The 19,258-nt window shown below is 40.5% G+C and overlaps 1 protein-coding gene across 8 annotated transcripts in view; it reads left to right on the forward strand.

Moving 5' to 3' along the window:
* Positions 1-19,258, forward strand: part of cadm1a (cell adhesion molecule 1a) — a 467,431-nt gene that overhangs the window by 440,419 nt on the left and 7,754 nt on the right. For all 8 annotated transcript variants that reach the window (XM_085173685.1, XM_085173687.1, XM_085173689.1 and 5 more), the window contains one exon: positions 12,954-13,082. In XM_085173685.1, the coding sequence (XP_085029811.1) occupies positions 12,954-13,082 (129 nt within the window). The remainder of the gene's footprint in view (positions 1-12,953; positions 13,083-19,258) is intronic.

Here is a 19,258-nt window from a genome sequence, read left to right on the forward strand (position 1 = left end):
ACAGTCTGACTGGATTTTGTAGGGAAACACCTTTATTCAGTGGTGTGGAACACATCTAAAATGAATATCTATTATTTAATATTCAAAAAATAAAAATGAGATCTGAGAGGAAATTGAAATTGATTATTAATAGCTGGTGAACAGCGCCTTCTTTCCTCCTTCCTTTTCTAAATGGAACGTGCAGCTCTCGCCCATGAGGTCTCTCCGAGGCTCTGGCCACTCTCTTGTGGCATTTTTCTTCGCTCACTTGCTTCTCTTTCTCTCACTTGGCTTTCAGCGCAAGTATTGGCACATAAAGTTAAAGTAAATGTTTTCCCAGTTCAATTCCACACTGTGCCAACCCGAGATCTGTCGTCGCAAGATCTTAAAACCCACCAATAGACGTTTGTTTACGACACATTCTTACTCCTATCACATGCTGACTCTTGCTCAGGGTCCATCCACCCATCCATCCGTCCATTTACTTATCCAATGCAGGGTCACAGTGTGGCTGGCGCCAATCCCAGCTGTCCCCTTTAGCATCATTTTCCATAGTGCCAGCAGTGCTTCAGAACACTATTTTGACAACTGAAGAAGCACAACAACCGAGTCTGCATTAGGAAGTGTGGTGTCACATGGCACCATCACATGACTAACCAGAAAAGGGATGTTTGAGTCTTATCTGAGCGTGATATTTCTACATTTTAATTTTACTTTTGTATTTTTTGACTTTTAAGTTTCTTTAGCTGTTTTCCTTAGTTTAGGGAACAAAATTCTTATGTGTAGTCAAACATAATGGATGGATTAAAATATACTCGCACTTTATCGCCTTGGTTACCACATGTATTATGCCGTTCTATACACAAGATGTAATTTTGATGCTAGTCTTAATGCAACAACAATGGGATAACAAAGGATCCTCTTTTAGGCCTCACTAACATAGCAAGCAATCCTTGATATCTTCTGATGACTGAGGAAAAATGTGCTTTCCCCAACCAGTTGTTGTGTGGTTGCCGGAGGTAAAAAGGGAGTAGCACCAAAACCCTCCTTGAGATTACTTCAATCTCTAGCAGATTGCTGCAATTGCCTGTAGTTTGCATGGAAGAGCCAACTTGTCTGCAAATACTCTTCGTTTACTCTCCAATCTGTAGTGGAGTTGTATCTGTAAATTCAGATAAAACTGGGATTATTGTACTTGCCCCTAAAAATCTTAGCAAACGTGGGGTCACTTTGCCGGCCAATTGGCGTCTTTGATGCAAACTACAGGCAACTGCAACAATCTGCTAGGAGCTAAAGCAGTTGCAACTGGGTTGTGCCTCTTTGCATTCAGTTTCACCTTGTAATCCACAGCAAACACTTGCAACTGGTCAGGAAACACATTTTAGAGACCAGGGACTGCCAGATAGTTGCCAACATGTCTCGAGCCCTGTGTAACTGAGGCCTTTAAGAGCAATTTCTCCCACATTTAAAAGTAGAAAGCATACAATTTGGAAGGTTTGTGTTTTGTACCATGTTTCAAAAACATTTAATATTTTTCCCTTATACGAAGTCAAAGTTATCCCTTTACAATATTAACCCTGCATGTTAAAGAAAATACTCCTACCCACTGTGTTTAAATATGACATCAAGGTCTTTAAGAAGCATCCATATGTAGGATGCTCGTCTCAGTGTTGTGATGAATGCTCCAAAGATCCAGTGAAAAAGGACACTATGGGAGTATTGCTAAAACATCAACACTTTTGACAAATGGGCAGTATTTGAAAGACTCTGACAGACTGGTGTTGGTTTGTCAGACTGCCCTGAACATAGAAAAATGACACTAAAGAGGAACCCACTGCATCAAAACGTCTATGCCTATGAATCACATACTGGGCAAGCATCTATATGTGACGGGTTCAGAGTGAGAACAGGTTGCAATCTTAGTATTTTATGCAAATTAGACAACCCCAGTATCTGAGATTATCCCTTGCCACTGGCTTTACTCACTTTGAGCAGCACTGATACAATTTCTGGCTACAGTGTGAGCTGCACTGTGTGTGAAATGCAGCACATTTTCATTCTCTTTTTCCTAACACCATCCATGCATGTAAGCCGGTCTGAATTTCCTTTGAGGTGAGGCTTGGATTAGAGGCCGACACCATACACTCAGCCTTGCTAAAGGATTTTATTATCATGGCAGGTTTTTGTCGGCGTTGCTACACCTCACAGAGATTGTGCCACAACATTGCTCCTCAAAGACATCCATAACAGCATGACGAAGCACGCATTAGGGACCATGATAACAAAGAAATACACTGTTTGGCATCCATCTTTACCGAAAGACTTGTGATTTTGTCTCTTGATTCTGCAGCGCTGTGCACAACATGCATTTTATGCATGTTTGAATAACTTTTAGCCAACCAAACTTAACCAAACATGAACCACTGGGTCCTTAAATTACCAGCAAATGCACTGATGAGTTTTGGCTTTTGAAAAGAACCTCAAACTTTTTTCTTTCAATTTTAATATTTTTTTGAAAGGTAGAGTCAATGAGGTAAGCTATGAGGGATTTATGTAAACCCCTCATTTCTCAGTACAACCTTGACCAGAGAATGTACTGGAGTCTGTTTACTGCATGTATGTAAATGTAGCCATTGTCTTGGCTTCTTTTCTAGGATTAGCCCTTCATTTTCTTGGCACAGTTCCTTCACCCAGGGCTCTGTCTGCTGTGTACACAGATCCACACAAAGCCCCCGATGTCATTTCACTGATACTATTCTGTCTCACAACACCAGGATACACAGAGTCTCTTCTGTTGTTATTATCAATATGCCAAGAGCAGAGGAGACACAGGACTTGACTTCAGCGGTCCATTTATTTCAAGACCTGCTATTTCTGTGAATTTGACCTTGACAAGAGTTTTCTCTTTGGATCATTTACGCTGGTTTTTTCCTTTTTGTTGCTTGTGTTCTTGGCATTTTCTTTATCATAAACATATCATTGAGTTATTTTGACCTTATCTCTGACAAAGTCAGATATGTTTTTTAATTCAGTAGATGTGAAGTTCTAAAAAAAAATACATCAAACACGAGCTTATGTGCACAGACCAGGCTCCTGGCCACCTTTCAACCACAAGCATAGCGCTTCATGAGCTTTTCAACAGTCGCTGGAATGGCCGAGGCTGGAGGCCGCTCAGTGACAGCGGGGTGGGAGGAGAGTGTTGGCGTAGGTTTGGCGGGGCAGGGGGGAGTTTGATAATCTCATGTGAAAGAAGAACGAGCAGCCCACCCCCCACCCCCCACCCCCAAAAAAACCAGTGTCCCCATTAAAAGGACTGATGTGCATCTCTGCAACAAGCTGCAAACTCGTGTGGCCTTGGGAGCCATAGAGAGTTCTCACTGTGTTAGAATAAGTCACTCCTGAGACCACTAAAAGCCATTATTAGAAGGTGTTTATTGAGCTAGCCGTGGCCTAGATACAGCTTAATATCCTGAGAACAGTTATAGACCATAATTATATTACATTTTGGATGAAGACTGGCCATGATTAGATAAATGATGAATAGCTCCGTCAGATAAAAAAAAAAAAAGGTGCAAGGTTTCTAAGGAGATAATGCACCATTGGCTTATTTTTGCAAGTATTTGGAACATTTCCTGTCCTTCTCGAGACTATATTGTTTGACACAGAAAATGGAATTCATTACACAGACAAAGGTTTACATTACACAAGAAACACCACGAAAAAGAAATACCAGCTTCTTTTGTTTCACTTTACTCTCCCACGCACATCTCTACCCTAGGTGTAAATTAGATGATATTTAGTCTCTGTTTAAACATTAAGCAAGTTTCTTTTTCAGATAGGTTTGAGCTTTCTATTTTAGAATTGCGCCTAGAAGTGTGTGCCAAGAAAGGGACTTTAAATTGAACAGTGAGAGTGTGTTATTTTCAGCAGATAACGCCCCAGTATAACTACTAATTACACCTTTCAGTCAGAAGAAATTAAAGAAAATAAATTGCACTGTCGTTTGCTTTGTCTTTGTCTTTTATTTAAATACTGTAAAACGATGTTCGGACTTGATTTCTGGAAACTGCACGACGCAGTTACAGTTGAGCAGCATCAGGTGCAGCTGAGTGTAGAAATAATATGTTTTTGACTTCCAAAGGACAAATTTGAAAGCTTTGTAACCTGCCTGTGCACTTGTGTGATTCGTCTGGAAGTTGTTTGTGTTTTTAGGTCCTGATGGCAGCAGTACCAGAAACCCTGTCATGGTTGGGTAGTTTAGTTTCGATTACTGGCAAATTCCAATTTCAGCTTTTTGTCCACAACACAGCCCCTTTGATGACAGGTGTCACAACCACTACTATGCGAGTGTACCATTCTGCCACTGTTTAGAAGCGAAGGCAGGCAAGTTGCCTGTTGCCCGAAGTTATATCAGCATGTGAGATCAGAGACCAAAAGGCACAAAAGTAGAATACCTGGTTACATGCTGGTTGGACAACATTTGCCATGTTGTAGCATGTGTATTTTTTTTTCAATATTCTTTGCATAGGTACTTGTTCAACATCTGCACTGTGACTAGTGAAGCAAATACTAGCTCAGTGCAGTGTTCTGTCATCCAATGGCCATAGTGCACACTTTGTCAAAGATACCTGAGCAGGAATGTGCAAATCTGTGATAAAATGATGGCTCTTGAGAAGTGTCGCAGCTTGTATCCTGATAGAATGGAACAGACAGTGACACATCTCACAGTGTTGGTTTCAAGATAGTGCAGGGCAACCTGCTTGCAAGTAGGAAAAGCCGGTGTTTGCACTGAATTTCTTTTGCTTGCACTGACCAATTGCAAGTAGTTACAATGACAAACTACCACCAGTCACCTGGTGGGAGGCAACTTGTCTCCAAACAGTCTCAGTGCAACTCAGAAAGACTGCAATCACTCTCAGCGAGATTACTGAATGTTTGCAGATAATCACCATTTATAAATAAAGGCATGTTTCCAACACATTGCAATCGATCTGAGACAGTTTGCAGCAATGAGCACACCTCTTCTGTGCAAAAGAGGACTTGGCCCAACTGGCTGTGTTCAGGTTATCTCCCTATATAGGATGCTGAACATGTGTGTCAGCAGCTACTTCACTATTTATGGAAAAATTTTGGAATTTTTTGTGTCAGTTCTTGGAGGTTCTTGCTGGAATCTGAATGTATGCCTTTATTTGTCAGTTGCAGTTGCCCACAACCGAGATGACAGACCTTGCCGACCGTACATACAAAACAAAAACATCACATTGGGGAGACAGGTCAGGCTAGGTAGCAAGGGAAAAAAAACATCAAAATGTGTAACACAAAAGGATAATTCAGGAATGCACAGATATCAACACACCCTAACACAATAAAACACAGACAAGCAACATGGGAGAATATTCCAGTGTGTACAGCTGGGACCACTGCAATCTTCGATTGCGCCTCCAGCTGATCCGCTGTCCGCATCGGATGGGAGGTAAGCATGGGAGGAGGCGTTGGATTCGGGGGAGGGAGGGTGATAGTGAGGGTGTATCAGTATCAGTGTACATGTTTCGTGCGTGTGTGTATCCCATGTTCAGCTGAGAGAAAGTGGCGCCAGTGGGATAGCCACATAAGTGAAGATGGCGAATGTTTGGGTTTAGTGCGAACAACTGCATCCAATTTTTACAGTTGGTCTAATGTCCATCACTGGTCACCAATTCTCTCAATTCCCGTTCTTCTTCTCCAAGATGTTATCCATATTGCATTCAAAACACAGTCTGAGTACTCGCAGCCCTGCCCTATCATGGCGGCCAGCCTTATTGGATTTTGAACAGCTGTAGCTGCTTCTTTTTCTTCGATGAGCCAGGTCTGAGCCATCTCCAGTCAGCCAGAACTCCGTGTGCCATCTTTTTGGCACCTGTCTTTTATTTTGGTAGAAATAAGGAAAACAGTTCTATTTGGGCTAGAAAAGGGCTACTAGAAAGAAATAGGCACTTTTCTTTTGAATGAGGTTATACCCAGCCAGTGTGCAATGCCCTCGAGATGTCTTCACCATGGTGGAGTTATCTTTTTTGTTGTACTGGCCCAACTTTTATAGACTTTGCTTCTATTCTCAAGTGTTCATCACTACAGTGTTCCCTCAGATCCCTTTGCCAGTAAAATAGTGAGAGTGATGGTGCTATTCAAGAAATTTGAATAGCAGAAAAGATCTTTGTCTGAAATGTGCTGCCTACACCAGTAGGCATCAGAACATTTCTTCTGTCCATTATGTCGGTGTGGAATAGGTAATGTCCTTGGGAGTGCCATCAGGCTTTTCAGTTGGTAGTGGAATAAATGAAAATATAAAGGTTATATTGTAGGTGTGTTCGATCCATTATTTTTGGATTCCTGCCCATACAAAGGAATAAAAGTCAGGATATCTCAGGCTCTGCTGTGTCGATTTTGACCATTGTATTTTTATTTCTGTGTCTTTCGAACTTGCCGACAAGCCTTCCAACTTTGTTGAAGTACTCTTTGAACATCACAATATATGCGGTTTAGCTCCTCCAGCAGTTTTTTAGGTTTTCTTTTCATTTGCTATAGCATACATCAAAAGTAATGAGGACTTTTGAATCACAAACATGCTGCAGAGTCAGCCGAGGTCATTAAAGCCAAAGAAGTCTCCGAATCGTTGCTAAAATCAAACGTCAGAAAAACTTTATGACAGTGTTAATAATCATTTCAGTTTCAACTTTACACGACCCTGTAGCTACTTTCTTTTTCTACTCTGTATTTCTAATGGTGCTGCTGTCTTTTTAAAATGACACCCCTTTTTTTGACATTTCGAAAAAGACTCAATAAATCTTAGGCCAAGTCACTCTGTATGTAAGCAGTGTGGTTCGCTACCCGAGAGGCAAAGGATTTAACTGACATTTTTAAATAGGTTCAATGAATGGGTTCATTGGGACTTTAATTACATTCACTCTTTAACCGAGAGTGTTGTTGGCAATGGAAGTGGATCTTGACAAGCCAATGTGCTCTTATGACACCCCACCCACATAGCACTGCTGTTATTCTGATTGCCCCTCTATCTACAAGCAGTATGGGCACACCAGTGAAATCACTAATGCTTAATTAGCAGATTAGAAGATCCAATTAGGAGATCTCCTCTGTCTCAAATCAAGCCTCTGTCAACACGCCCTATGAAATGAGATAGTTCTCATCCCCAAATAAGGTGGATGTTTCTAAAATGACCACGCTTGATTGACAGTTGCATTCTCGGTTTAGCCCTTCGGACACCTTGTTGGATAAACCATCCTCGATGAACCGTTCATAATTATATTCTGAAGCACAGTACATGGTTCATAACCTCTAAACATAAAGTAGTACTCCAGCTTTTTCCCCATGATGTTTGGTGGCTCTGCTGGCTCTTCCGTTCTGAGATGAATGTTTCTTTTTCAGAATGTGCTGCAGCAACCAAGTAAAGCTACATTAAACCCTTTAATAACCCATTTGGCCTCATCAACACACTAAACAGCTTCACCAGTGATTTAAAAGATTCTGCAGGTTTTATTAGTGGTGCTGCTGCAGTATAGGAGCTAAACTGAAGGACAGCAGCTGAGTTCGCTTCTGACTCCCTAACCTTTTCTCTCAATGTATTTTTATTGTAGAATCATCTAATAACAGCTTTTTTCCTGGTATCCAAACCATAGAAAGGAACAACCATCTCTGTGTTAACGGCTATTTTGTGGGAAATTTGAACACTGTTTTCGGTTGTAACCCCAGCAATATATATCTAATGGATCAGAGGCATTAGAAGAGAGAGACATGACACTCAAAGAGTGTTTAATCGATAAGTAAACAAGAATTTTATAAAGGCAAAGACTGCAATTGTTTCATCTGCACAAACAAAGAACCAGCTGTGTTGGTGACAGCCATATGTCTCTGTTTTATGGCTGTTTGTTAAGATATGAGTAGGTGTACTTTATATTTCTTTGTTCTACATATTTCTTTACTGACAAGCGGCCAGTTCGTTACAAGGTTAACGCAGAAAGAGACACTGAACTGGATAAGCAGAAGATGATGGATGGGTTGATGGATGGATGGATGGATGGATGGATGGATGGATGGATGGATGCTGCTGAAGCTGTAGCATTGTTTAAGCGGCACATATGTAGTAGAAGTATAAGTTGCAGGGAAATACAGGATTTAAACCTTATCTTGAGCACTGGCCCTCGAGGCATTACTATGACTGGATTTTTGATGAACTTTGGTTGACTTGAGAGCTGGCTCTTTAATATGATTTTATAAATGTCTGGGGTTGCTTTGGGATATTATTGTTTGTGGAAGTGCTTACTGTAACTATGCTTTTGTTTCTCTCTTGTTTTGTAATTAATACAAAGTGCTGCAGCTACAGGGAATAGACTGTCACAATTCCCATTTTGATGTGGCTCTCAGATGTTATTTATTCATGACAGAAGTGACTTTTATGGAAAGGCAAAACTTGAAATTGTTTTGAATTTGCACTCCTTTGATTGCTAAAACAATGATCCGTGCAATTTAAAGTTTGACTTCCAATGTGAGATAATAACGCAAATGTACTGTATTTTACTGGGTGACAGTAATTGCTCATAAGTGATACTCACTGGTATGACATGCAAATTGCTTTGTATGGTATGACTGGGACTGAGTGCTTGCAGAAATTGACAGCACTTTAACACAGTTTTGGCTTGCAAACAGGCCTCATTAAAAGCAGAACATTTTTCTGCTTTTTTGGTTTGATTAAGACAGAAATTGTTGGCTTTGTCATTCTACCAAGAACTTAATGCTGCTGCGACTGTTATGATTCACGGATGAGTGGACTCAAATGCAGGACACTGGAGACTGAATAATTCAACAAAAAGCAAGTTTGATAGCTGATGAAAACATTCCTCAGGGTTGAGTAAAAGGAAAGGTATAAATCCAGAAGTCCAATCCACGTGACAAAACATGGGGTAATTGGGGTTGGGGAAGCAGTTAAACAGAAAAGAAAATAATGAGGACAGGCTGAAGATAGCCAAATAGGGAAAAACTAGTAAGTAAAACGAACCAAAACCCATTGTGCTGTGTCATAGCACAGCCAAAATTACTGCAGATGTGTGCAATAAGCTTGCACTGTCATTGCTCTTGATATGGTTGCTTTAAAGACAGACACCAGATCTTTGAGAACTCACAGTTTTTTTTGCCTTTTTGGCAACTTTAATGTATCAAGATGATGATAAAACAGCAATTGGGTGGAGTTTGTCTGCTATCAGTTTGCAGCTGAATGGGATAAAGATGGCACACAATCTCTTTGTGATGATACCGTGATTAACTTCTATTTGGAGATTAAGTATCAGAATTTCAGGAGCAGGACCACGCCTCCAAACACGCTCCCTTGGGTTCTCATCTATATAGGTTCCCTCAGTCCTACAAGTGGTCATTCCCGTTTACGTGCCCAACCCTCCCTTGCCTTTTCAATTCTTTATCTTCTTCAATTATCTTCTTCGCGGCCCGGTAGCCGCCGCCAATCCCCTTCGAGGCCTTCCCCAAACTGCAGCTCAATTCATGTCCAAGCCATTCACCTTTACCTACTAAAACACTGTCAAACATAAAATCAGGACGTGGGCCAGGCTAGTGAAAGACAGTCATTCAAATGACACAGAATTAAAAGTTACATTAACATAAATTTCTCAACAAAGTGGCACAATTACTGCAGGGTTGAAACTTAACTGCAAAATGGCATAGATGCCTTGCTGTGATATAGCAATACTAGCAGAATACAACTGTTTGGCAACTAGTTTAGTAAAGTCTCCTGCTGTAAAGAAATCGCAGACAAGTTGCTCTTGTCGGCACGGACTGATTTATTAGGTACGGCCTGGGTTTAAATGAGATACTGCAAGACACACATATTAACAGAATGCCCGCTCTAATAAATTAAAGGCAGTGTTGTTTTATAAGCCCAAATCTTCCTTCTAGTGCACAGTTTACACATATACCCTCCTACAAGGAAAAAGACTTCATCTTATGCATGTAAATCCATAAGGCAGGGCTTATTATTCTAAATAGCAACATAATATTATGCAAAGACTTGTGGAGACTTTGATGTTCTCTGCCTTCCTTTCATCTTAAATTAATTTAAAGGAGGAAAGTTTGATATAGACAATCAAGACTGATCCTCTGCAACCGTCCGATCCACCTCCACCACCCTGACCACGCCGCACACACGTAATCTCCCCTCCCCGAAAGCCAAAGTCCACATTAACATCGTAATAGGAAAGTGTGTTAAAGCAAAGCTCTTGCAGCCTGACAAGAGCGAATTGGATGTCAGAAGGATTCCTGCTCAGTTTAATTGAATCTGCCCAGCACTAAAAAAGAAAATCTGAAGTCAAAATAACCTATTAGATCTATCAGGTAATGTTTTGTTGAGTTTGACAGGTAGCACTGCGCTGCCCTCCCCACTCCCGACTCCATTCCTTCAGGTTGGGTAATGCAGGTGTGCAGGGATGGTATCCATGATGTTTCTCTCTCTGTTTCTATTATTCGTTAATCAATTGCAGCCTGGCTCTTTCTGTTTTCTGGAGCTCACTCAGCAAATCCCCCGTGTAGAACTAGGCTGGAGAAGCGTGTGGAGGGGTTTTTAGTGAGTTACTTCAGCTAATGGATGGTGGGGCTGAAGGTCTGCTCCATGTGTGAACTGAATGCTAAGAACTGGACGTTGTTCAGTTTCCAGGCTTCTGTAAATATTTTCAGTAAAAAAAAGAAAGAAAGAAAGAAAAGAAAGCATTAGTGTGGAAATGAAGGTTGGTCAAAATAAGCTAAAAGCACGTAAATGTACCTGTAACGTGTATATTATGTTGAATACAAATGTGCTTCATGAATACACAATGAAGCCCAGGTCACATCTCAGTGCAGCGTTCAGCCATGTGAATCTTCTCTCCAGCAGCCGTTCACCTTCCTGGGGCATAATGTGGGGAAAGAAATGTCCTCATGCTTTGTCCCATGAAGGACCAATCACGTCAGCAAATGGATATTAACTTGGGGTTGTCATGGATCCCTACACATGATCAATAGCTTTCACACAGCATCGCAACCAAGGGCTTTAGGGGACTGTTGTCCAGTCACAGATGTTTTTTGTGTTGTTTTTTTAACCCAACTCCTGCTCTGAAACTTGATTAACTATCCCCACTGTGTTAATAATTTGTGAAAGTTTGTTTTGTTTAGGCACGGTTGCATACAAAAAAACATTTTAAAGACTTATTTTTCTAATCATGAAACCTCACAACGATACACAAGCCGTGGCGAGTAGATTCTTAATGAAAGGTACAATACTGAATAATTTCTCGTTTGGTATGACTATGGTTATTCTTAATCAATTCTTGATTGCAATCCAAACAGTTATTGTTGTGGCAATTTCGTACAGTGGTTATTAAAATGTCAGCAAGAGACAAAGGAGCCAGACTGAACTCAGGAAAAGAAAAAAGTCTTGCTTTGTCTTGTGGGAGTGCAACTATGGAGCAATCAAAACAACACAAATTGCACAGTGTAACGCGTGATGGGTGTCACTATATTAACCCTTTGGTTATAACCAAGTCCAACCCTAGGCAATCAATTGTTCTTGCAAGTTTCGGTAATTAGAACAAAAAAGTTCTAAAAACTATTTATTAACTCATTTTTAGCTATTTGTTATTGAAAATATAGGGTGTGGTTCGGGTTATCACCTATCGTGACCATGACTTCAGAGGTCTTACTATACATGCAGCGAAATTCTACTTAAGATAAAGAGCTCAGCATGCTAATGAAAAACAAACGACATAAAAGAGGCATTAAGATCACTAGTTAAAAAATGAAACTGCTGATGAGGTTTGGACACATAGTTTGAGTACCATGTGGAAAATTGTGGTATAATTGTGACTTTGATGTTGTTAACATAAGATCGAAGCGTGGTATGTTGTATGTGTCACAAGCTAAACATGCATCCTGGCCCTGAACAGCTCACCTGTAAGAATCATATTTTACCATTTCTTATCCTGTCAATATCTAAACATGTAGCTTACTGAGCCATATGTGTGTGTGATCGCTGAACGAATCAGTGTAGTAAGTTGATTCGGTCAAAAACTGAATTGGCTTCCTTGATTCCGCCTGCATTAATGGGATCACACCCTTCTTGAGTACAGTTGTACAGTTGAATAAATGTCAGTAAGTGTACACTAAGTATTAAAATATATATGTTAACCTGTGATTTTACAAAATGAACAATCTCTCCTTATTTGCAGCACCATTGTTGCTTTCGAAGTAATAACTTTTTAATATTCTTCATAACTCTGTCTGTACTGTTCCTTCTTACTGAAGCTGGTCGGTCTTGATCGGTCCATTTAGAAGAAATGTCGAACGCGTCAAACGCCCCCCTTTTATGTGAGCGCGTGCAGAGCCTGAAGCAGAAAGCCTGCTTTAACAAAGGAAGTTGATAACCACCCTTGTGATACCCATTATGTCTGACTGAGCTAACACAAAGAAACACTTGCTATGTCAAACTTGCTTCTTAGTACACCCTCTGGACCTCCATATGATTATGAAAGGACCTGTGTCAACATGTTTTTCCACCAAAAAACACATACGTTAAATTTCTGCAGAAGACTGCTGACATCTGTGTCTGCATGTGTTTATTTCTTCCACTGAGCTCGTTCAGGAAGAGTAACGCAGTATTAAATTCATTTCTTTTGAAACACAAGAGCGACAGTCATGGCAGTCAACCAGGCAGCTCTGGATTTACTGGAGTGTATGAGTCCAAATCTTCGGTTTTGTTAAAGCAGTGCATCTTAGGCATTGCTGCTCCAAAGTTCCTCTATCTAAATGCCTTGTATTAAATATAATCTTCATTTCTATCACTTTAACTCTCAGACTGTGTGGTAGGGATTTGGTGGCTGATCGCTATTCTCTCAATGTCAAGAGAAGTTTTAGTAGCACTGTTACTGATTTTGTTTTTTCTTCCCATTCAGATTCACGAGCCGGAGAAGGAGCACCCAGAACAGTGGACCATGCAGTTATCGGAGGAGTGGTGGCTGTGGTCGTGTTCGCTATGCTCTGTCTACTCATTGTCTTGGGACGCTACTTTGCAAGACACAAAGGTAGTAGATATAGGAAATGTCTAAAAACAAAGTTGAATTATTTGCTAAATGTTTGAATGTTGATACAGTTGTGTCAACTGCTCATTAGCACAAATATCAAATCAACCAATCAAATGGTTCAATACATTTATGCATTTAGGCATGGTCAAGATGACCTGTTGAAGCACAAACTGGACAACAGAGCAATGTGCCAAACAGACTGGTCTGGTCTTCTAGTATTTTAGAAACGTCTTTATTGAGATGCCACACAACCATATCTAGGGTTTACAGAGAATGGTCCAAAGGTGAGAAAAGAACCAGTGAGCATCAGTGCTCTGGGGGGAAATCTCATGTTGATGCGAAGGCAACAGTCAGTAAACTAATGCAGAAGAGCATTTCTGAATGCAGATGGGCTAAAGTTGCAGAAGACCACACCGGGCACAACTTCTGTCAGCTAAGAACAGCAAACTGAAGCTACAGTTAACATGGGCTCAAAAAAATGGACAATTGAAGATTCGAAAAATGCTATATGGTCTGTTGCAACATTTGGATAAGAGATAACATATGCAGTAAATGACATGAACTTATGGATCTATCCTGCCTTGTATCAACAGTTCAGGCTTGACACACACTACCAGCGTGACTCGCCATCCCTTTATGACTATGGTGTGCCCATGTTCTGATGGCTACTTCCGGCCATGCCACAAATCAAATCATCTCAAACTGCTTTTTTTGAACGTGACAATGCATTCCCTGTACTCAAACGGCCTTAGTTTAATAGAGCACATTTGAAGGCTGGTTGTGCCTCTGGAGGTAGAGTGGGTCATCTAATGACCCAAGGGCCAAAGTGCCCTTGGGCAACCCTGAGTTGCTCCCGATGCGTTTATCTGGGTGTAAATTTGTGTGAATGTCAGATAGAAACCAGTGCTTGTTTGAACGCGTATCAATTGGTGAATAAGAATTGTATAAAACACAAGCTGCTGTGTACGAACAAGTCTTTTTACTATTTACCATTTACCTTTGGGATATGGTGGAACAGGAGAGTCACATAATAGATGCTCAGCTGTCAAATCTGAAGCAGCTGTATGATGCTATCATGTCAACATGGAGCAAAATCTCTGAGGAATGTTTCCGGCACCTTGTTGAATCAATGCCACGAAGAAGGCAGTTCTGACGGCAAAAGGGGGGGTGGGTCTAATCCACTATTAGCAAGGCATACCCAAAAGCTCCATATGATACATTTAAATTTTGTGTATAATTTTTAAGAAGTACCTGTTATTTCACAGCAGCTTTCCTTTTAAGCATTATCTGTCCCAGCAGGCAGTTTGTCAAGTGTAGCCTCTTTACTTTGTTTCTGCAAAAACGACTTATTACATCAATGGATGGTTGCTATCAAAATGATGGAAAGACAGCTATTAAGGCTATGGGTTACTGATGATGAGTAAAATTACATTTTTCATGCAGTCCTGCCGCATAGTATAACAAATCTTGTATGCCGTCCTCACAACAGAGAAATAATTAGAATCTATAACACATTTCACACTTTGATGTTTCTTATGCGGGGGGAAATGAATTGGGTACATTAACCACTTTAGAGAGGAAGTACAGTAAATGAGGCAAATTAAAAGTATAGAGGAAATGTGCTCTTATTTCAGTGGTGCTGAACTCCTCACATTTGTGTCTAGAAGCAACATGCAAGCTGTTTGCTGGTAGATCTTAGCGGTGCAGTGAACCTTTGAGGCAGTGAGGTTTGCAGTAGCTCCAGTGATTCGTACGACTGTTTCCCAGATCGACACAGCTGACTCCGACTGACGTGACTTATTGACACCGACGACCAGGCACACAGCCATGTGAAGCAGTCCCACTGTTGTGTTACCGAGTGCAGCAGTGCAGATTTTAAAGGATAACTCTAGTTTATTACAACTTGGTTATTATTCTGTATATAATGTTTTCAGCCACTTTCGTCAGTAATAAAATAATTGAAATCCATAATCCAATACTGAGATCTGGAGGTGCAGAAACATTGCTTTAAAAAAAAGAAGAAAAAAGTGTTAGAGGGAGAAAGAAACAGGTGCAGTCAGACAATCAGAGAAGTCACAAACAACCCCCCCAGGTTGGTCAAACTTATTTAGAGGAGAAAGCAACTTTGAAATTACTGTCCAAACATCCATTACACCCCACAGACCGACTTCCTCAACTTTGACCCACTGTGGAATTGGGACCTTTGTAAGGAAAAATAGGGGAAAACTGGTTCACTTCGGGCCTGTTTTGTGCCCACTTCTCATAAAATGATTTGGACAGTCTTGCTAAACTTTTGGCATTTTACACCCTGCCAAATCATCCAGCTGTTCATGAGTCCTGACACATCTGTCTCTGCTGGTTCCAGATCTCAGCAGTTACTTTGGCTCATGCAGAGATATTGAAACTGACTGGCAAAACTATGAAATATAAGCTGTAATAAACTGGACGTATCCTTTAGTGTTCACTTTGGAATTATTGTCACAATGCTGCTTTCCTCTTAGGCGACTCACAACATGTTTTCAATATAAAACAGCAATAAGATGCAAGTACAAATAAAATTCAGGCCACTTTGACTAATTGTGTATATTATGAGAGGTAAACTGTTTACAAGGTAGAGTGCCTGGAGGCCAAGTATAAATATTCATGACGGAACAATAATAATAGTCACGAGGAGGCAGGTTTTTGTTTGTTGTTTTTGGGGGGGGTTGGTGTCATTTGGTGGCTACACCTATGCCGAGTAAATCTGAGATGCGAGGCTGCAGCAGCCACTCAGAAAACGTTTGGATTAGAACAGAAATATTGTCTCAGGCAACTTTTAACTACCTCTTTAAAAACTTTCCAATAATTACTCAACATCATACTTACCTCAAGGGACCCACAGCCCTGAGAGTAAGTGAAGCAGCAGATTTGTATTAACTGAAGATAAGGTTGGAGGACCACAAAAGTCTCATATTACTGTTCAAACTTCTTCAAAATTGAGACACATTAAGAATTTTATGAAGTTATGATGTGGAATATAAATATATATATTCCACATCATAACTTCATAACCATATATATACTAGGGCTGCCACAAACAATTGTTTTGATAGTCGACTAGTCACCGATTATTTTTGCGATTAGTCGACTAATCAGATCATGCATCCACTGGACGTAAAACGTACAGCTTATTGCACCAGCATGCATCTGCTCTTATATAACTATCATTAGCTTACAGCTTTAAGGTAAATGGTAAATGGACTGGTTCTTATATAGCACTTTTCTACTCTGTCTGAGCACTCAAGGCGCTTTATTCAAATAATTCATTCACCCAGTCACACAAGCACTTCTAAGCTCTTAAGTGCTAAGTATCTAACATTCATACACATTCACAGTCCGATGGATGCATCGGAGAGCAACATGGGGTTAGTATCTTGCCCAAGGATATTTGGCATGCAGACTGGAGCAGCCTGGGATCGAACCACCAACCTTCTGGTTAGTGGCTGCCAGAGCTACAGCCAGTATATGCTGTTTTAGTTAGTATGTGCTAATGAAAAATAAAGGCAAGATGATAGTTTATTACATTTTAATGAAATTTGCAGATTGTTTTGGTGAAGTTTAATAAACTCAGCCGTCTGCTCCTTGCTATCTAAAATATAACAGGACACCGGAGTATATTCTCGAGCATCTCACACTTCTGATAATCAGTTTGTCTGCTTGACGTTTATTCAGCTGTGTGAAAACTATAACTTTAATCTCAGCCAAACTGATTTACTCAGGAACAAATAAAATACTAAAAAAAGCCAAACAATAACATTTTTAACTTATCTTATATATGTTTAACCTGATAGCGAAAGACGGCGGTGGGTTTGAAAATGATGTGCCGGGAGTCCGGTGTTCTCACGGGCTCTAGTGAGCCTTGAACCCCGGCTAGCTATCGAGCTGGTGGGTAACAGACGTCTCCGAAAACGTCGGAGCGCTTTTGAAAAATATGTGGTGTCTTGATAAACTGAGCAGATATTTGAGGTTTACACAGCTGCATTCTCACCTGAAAATATGTTAAACGTTTATTTTGTGACCCAGAAAGAATAATAAGAGTAATATTAAAACTAGCTGCCACCATTGTTGGAAACTGAGCGGGGCCGCGCTATGAATTCTGGGATAGGTTGGGCCACAAAGCATACACCCGACCCATCCTTCAAATCTGGGGAAATGAAGGGCGCACTTGTCGGAGTCTTCAAATTTGGACAGTCTTCGTCGTGTCGCTGTAACGTAATCGGCCTACAAATGCGGGCACAGGAGGATGCGGTTCCTGAATTCGGACACAGCTACAATACCGGACACTGCTTCTTCTTCTTCTTCGGGGTTTAACGGCAGCTGGCATCCTTGTACGTGCAGTGCTGCCATCTTCTGTTTCAGTCCGTTATTACACTCTTAAATCCTACTACTTATTCCTGCGTTTTTTGGGATCTTACAAAGCTTCAAACGACGCGTCGACTATTAAATTAGTCGTCGACGATTTTAATAGTCGACATAATCATGACTAGTTGACTAATTGTGGCAGCCCTAATATATACACATATGAACAGGTGTACATGTACACATACATGCTTTATAGTATATACAGCATAAAAGAAAAAGTTTTCACATGGGTGCAGTGTAAAAAACATTAGGTTGCTCCACTCACACCCAGTGTGAGGGGAAGTGAGAGGGTTAGCCTTTGGCGCTTTGAGTGTTCAGTTGTGTGATTGAAGCCCAGATTAAAGTTGGAGTAAAATATTGGGATCTCTCGTGTTGTCCTTACATACCTCTACAGTATATCTTTACTGCTTCCATAGAAATGAAGAGGGTAAGTAGCAGCCAGCTGCTGCTAATCAAATGCACTTGATTAATTGATCATCAGCAAGTGGAGGCACCTCTATAAAAGCAGACGTTTTTGGCGGTTTTCTGGTCTGGAAATATAAAGGTGTAAATTCCGAGGAATGATCTTAGAAAAGCAATTTTTGCTTTGTATCAGTCTGGGAAAGGTAATAAGTCCATTTCCGAATAATATAGAGTCTGGCATTCTACAGCTAGAAAGATTATTCACAAAAAAACATCCAAGACAGCTGCCAGTCTGCCAGCAGTGGACGTCTGAAATTCACTTCAAGGTCAGACTGTGCAATGCTCAAAGAAACTGAAAAACACCCCAAGAGCTACATCTCAGACTCTACAGACCTCAGTTATCATGTTAAATGTCAAAGATCATGACAATACAATTAGAAAAAGACTGAACAAGTACAGTTTGTTTGGCAGCACAGCTTAGATTTGAAAAGTTGCTTCTGAAAAACACTTCTGTAACAATCTCCTTTGGGCAGATGAGAGTGGAGATGTTTGACCATATTGCATTGAGTCGACCATGAACTCCTCTGTAGACCAAAGTAGTCTAGAGTCAAATGTGAGACCATCTGTTTGACAACTGAAGCTTGGCCAAAATTGGGTCATGCAGCAGGACAGTCAGAAAATCTACAACAACATGTTTGAAAAAGACACGAGTCAGAGTGTTGCAAAGAGACCTTAAGAGAGCTGTGCATGAAGGAATGTATGCAAACCTCAATGGTCTAAAGCATGATGAGTGCCATCTAAAGTTTCCTCAGAAGTCAATGTGCCATATGATTGCATTAGCAATAATTTTAATAACGCTCTATATTAACAGATACACACCATATATAACAACTTTATAAAATTAAATTTGTTTGCAGATGTTGGCAGCTATCAGCGAATAGTTATCATCTATTTTGAAACAAAAAACGACACTTTTTATCCATAACAGCAAATGAACTGTACAACAGAAAATGCAAATGCTACTTATGGTCTCCTCACACCAATGATAAGAAAAATAAACTGGGCCAATGTGGCATGTTTGTTACTACAGAGATACACATGTTAATGTTATCTCTGGTCTCCCACTCAGAGATACAGGTCTCCGAGTGTCCAGCATTCAGACGGCTACCTGAGGACACTCAGATATGTAGAGCCAAATCCAGCAACAAACCCAGCTGTGTTTGTAGTTCTGCAAACTTTGACCTCCACAGAGTCAAATCAGCTACATTTCGATGTCCTCTGTGTCCAGCCAGTTAATGCAAGGCAAATCCAGCTGCTCATTAAAGCTTTCTGGTTTGATCAGAAAAGAAAACATTGGTCCAAACACCTGAAAG

The sequence above is a fragment of the Neolamprologus multifasciatus genome, chromosome 10, assembly GCF_963576455.1.
Source record: "Neolamprologus multifasciatus chromosome 10, fNeoMul1.2, whole genome shotgun sequence".
Classification (NCBI taxonomy): Eukaryota; Metazoa; Chordata; class Actinopteri; order Cichliformes; family Cichlidae; genus Neolamprologus; species Neolamprologus multifasciatus.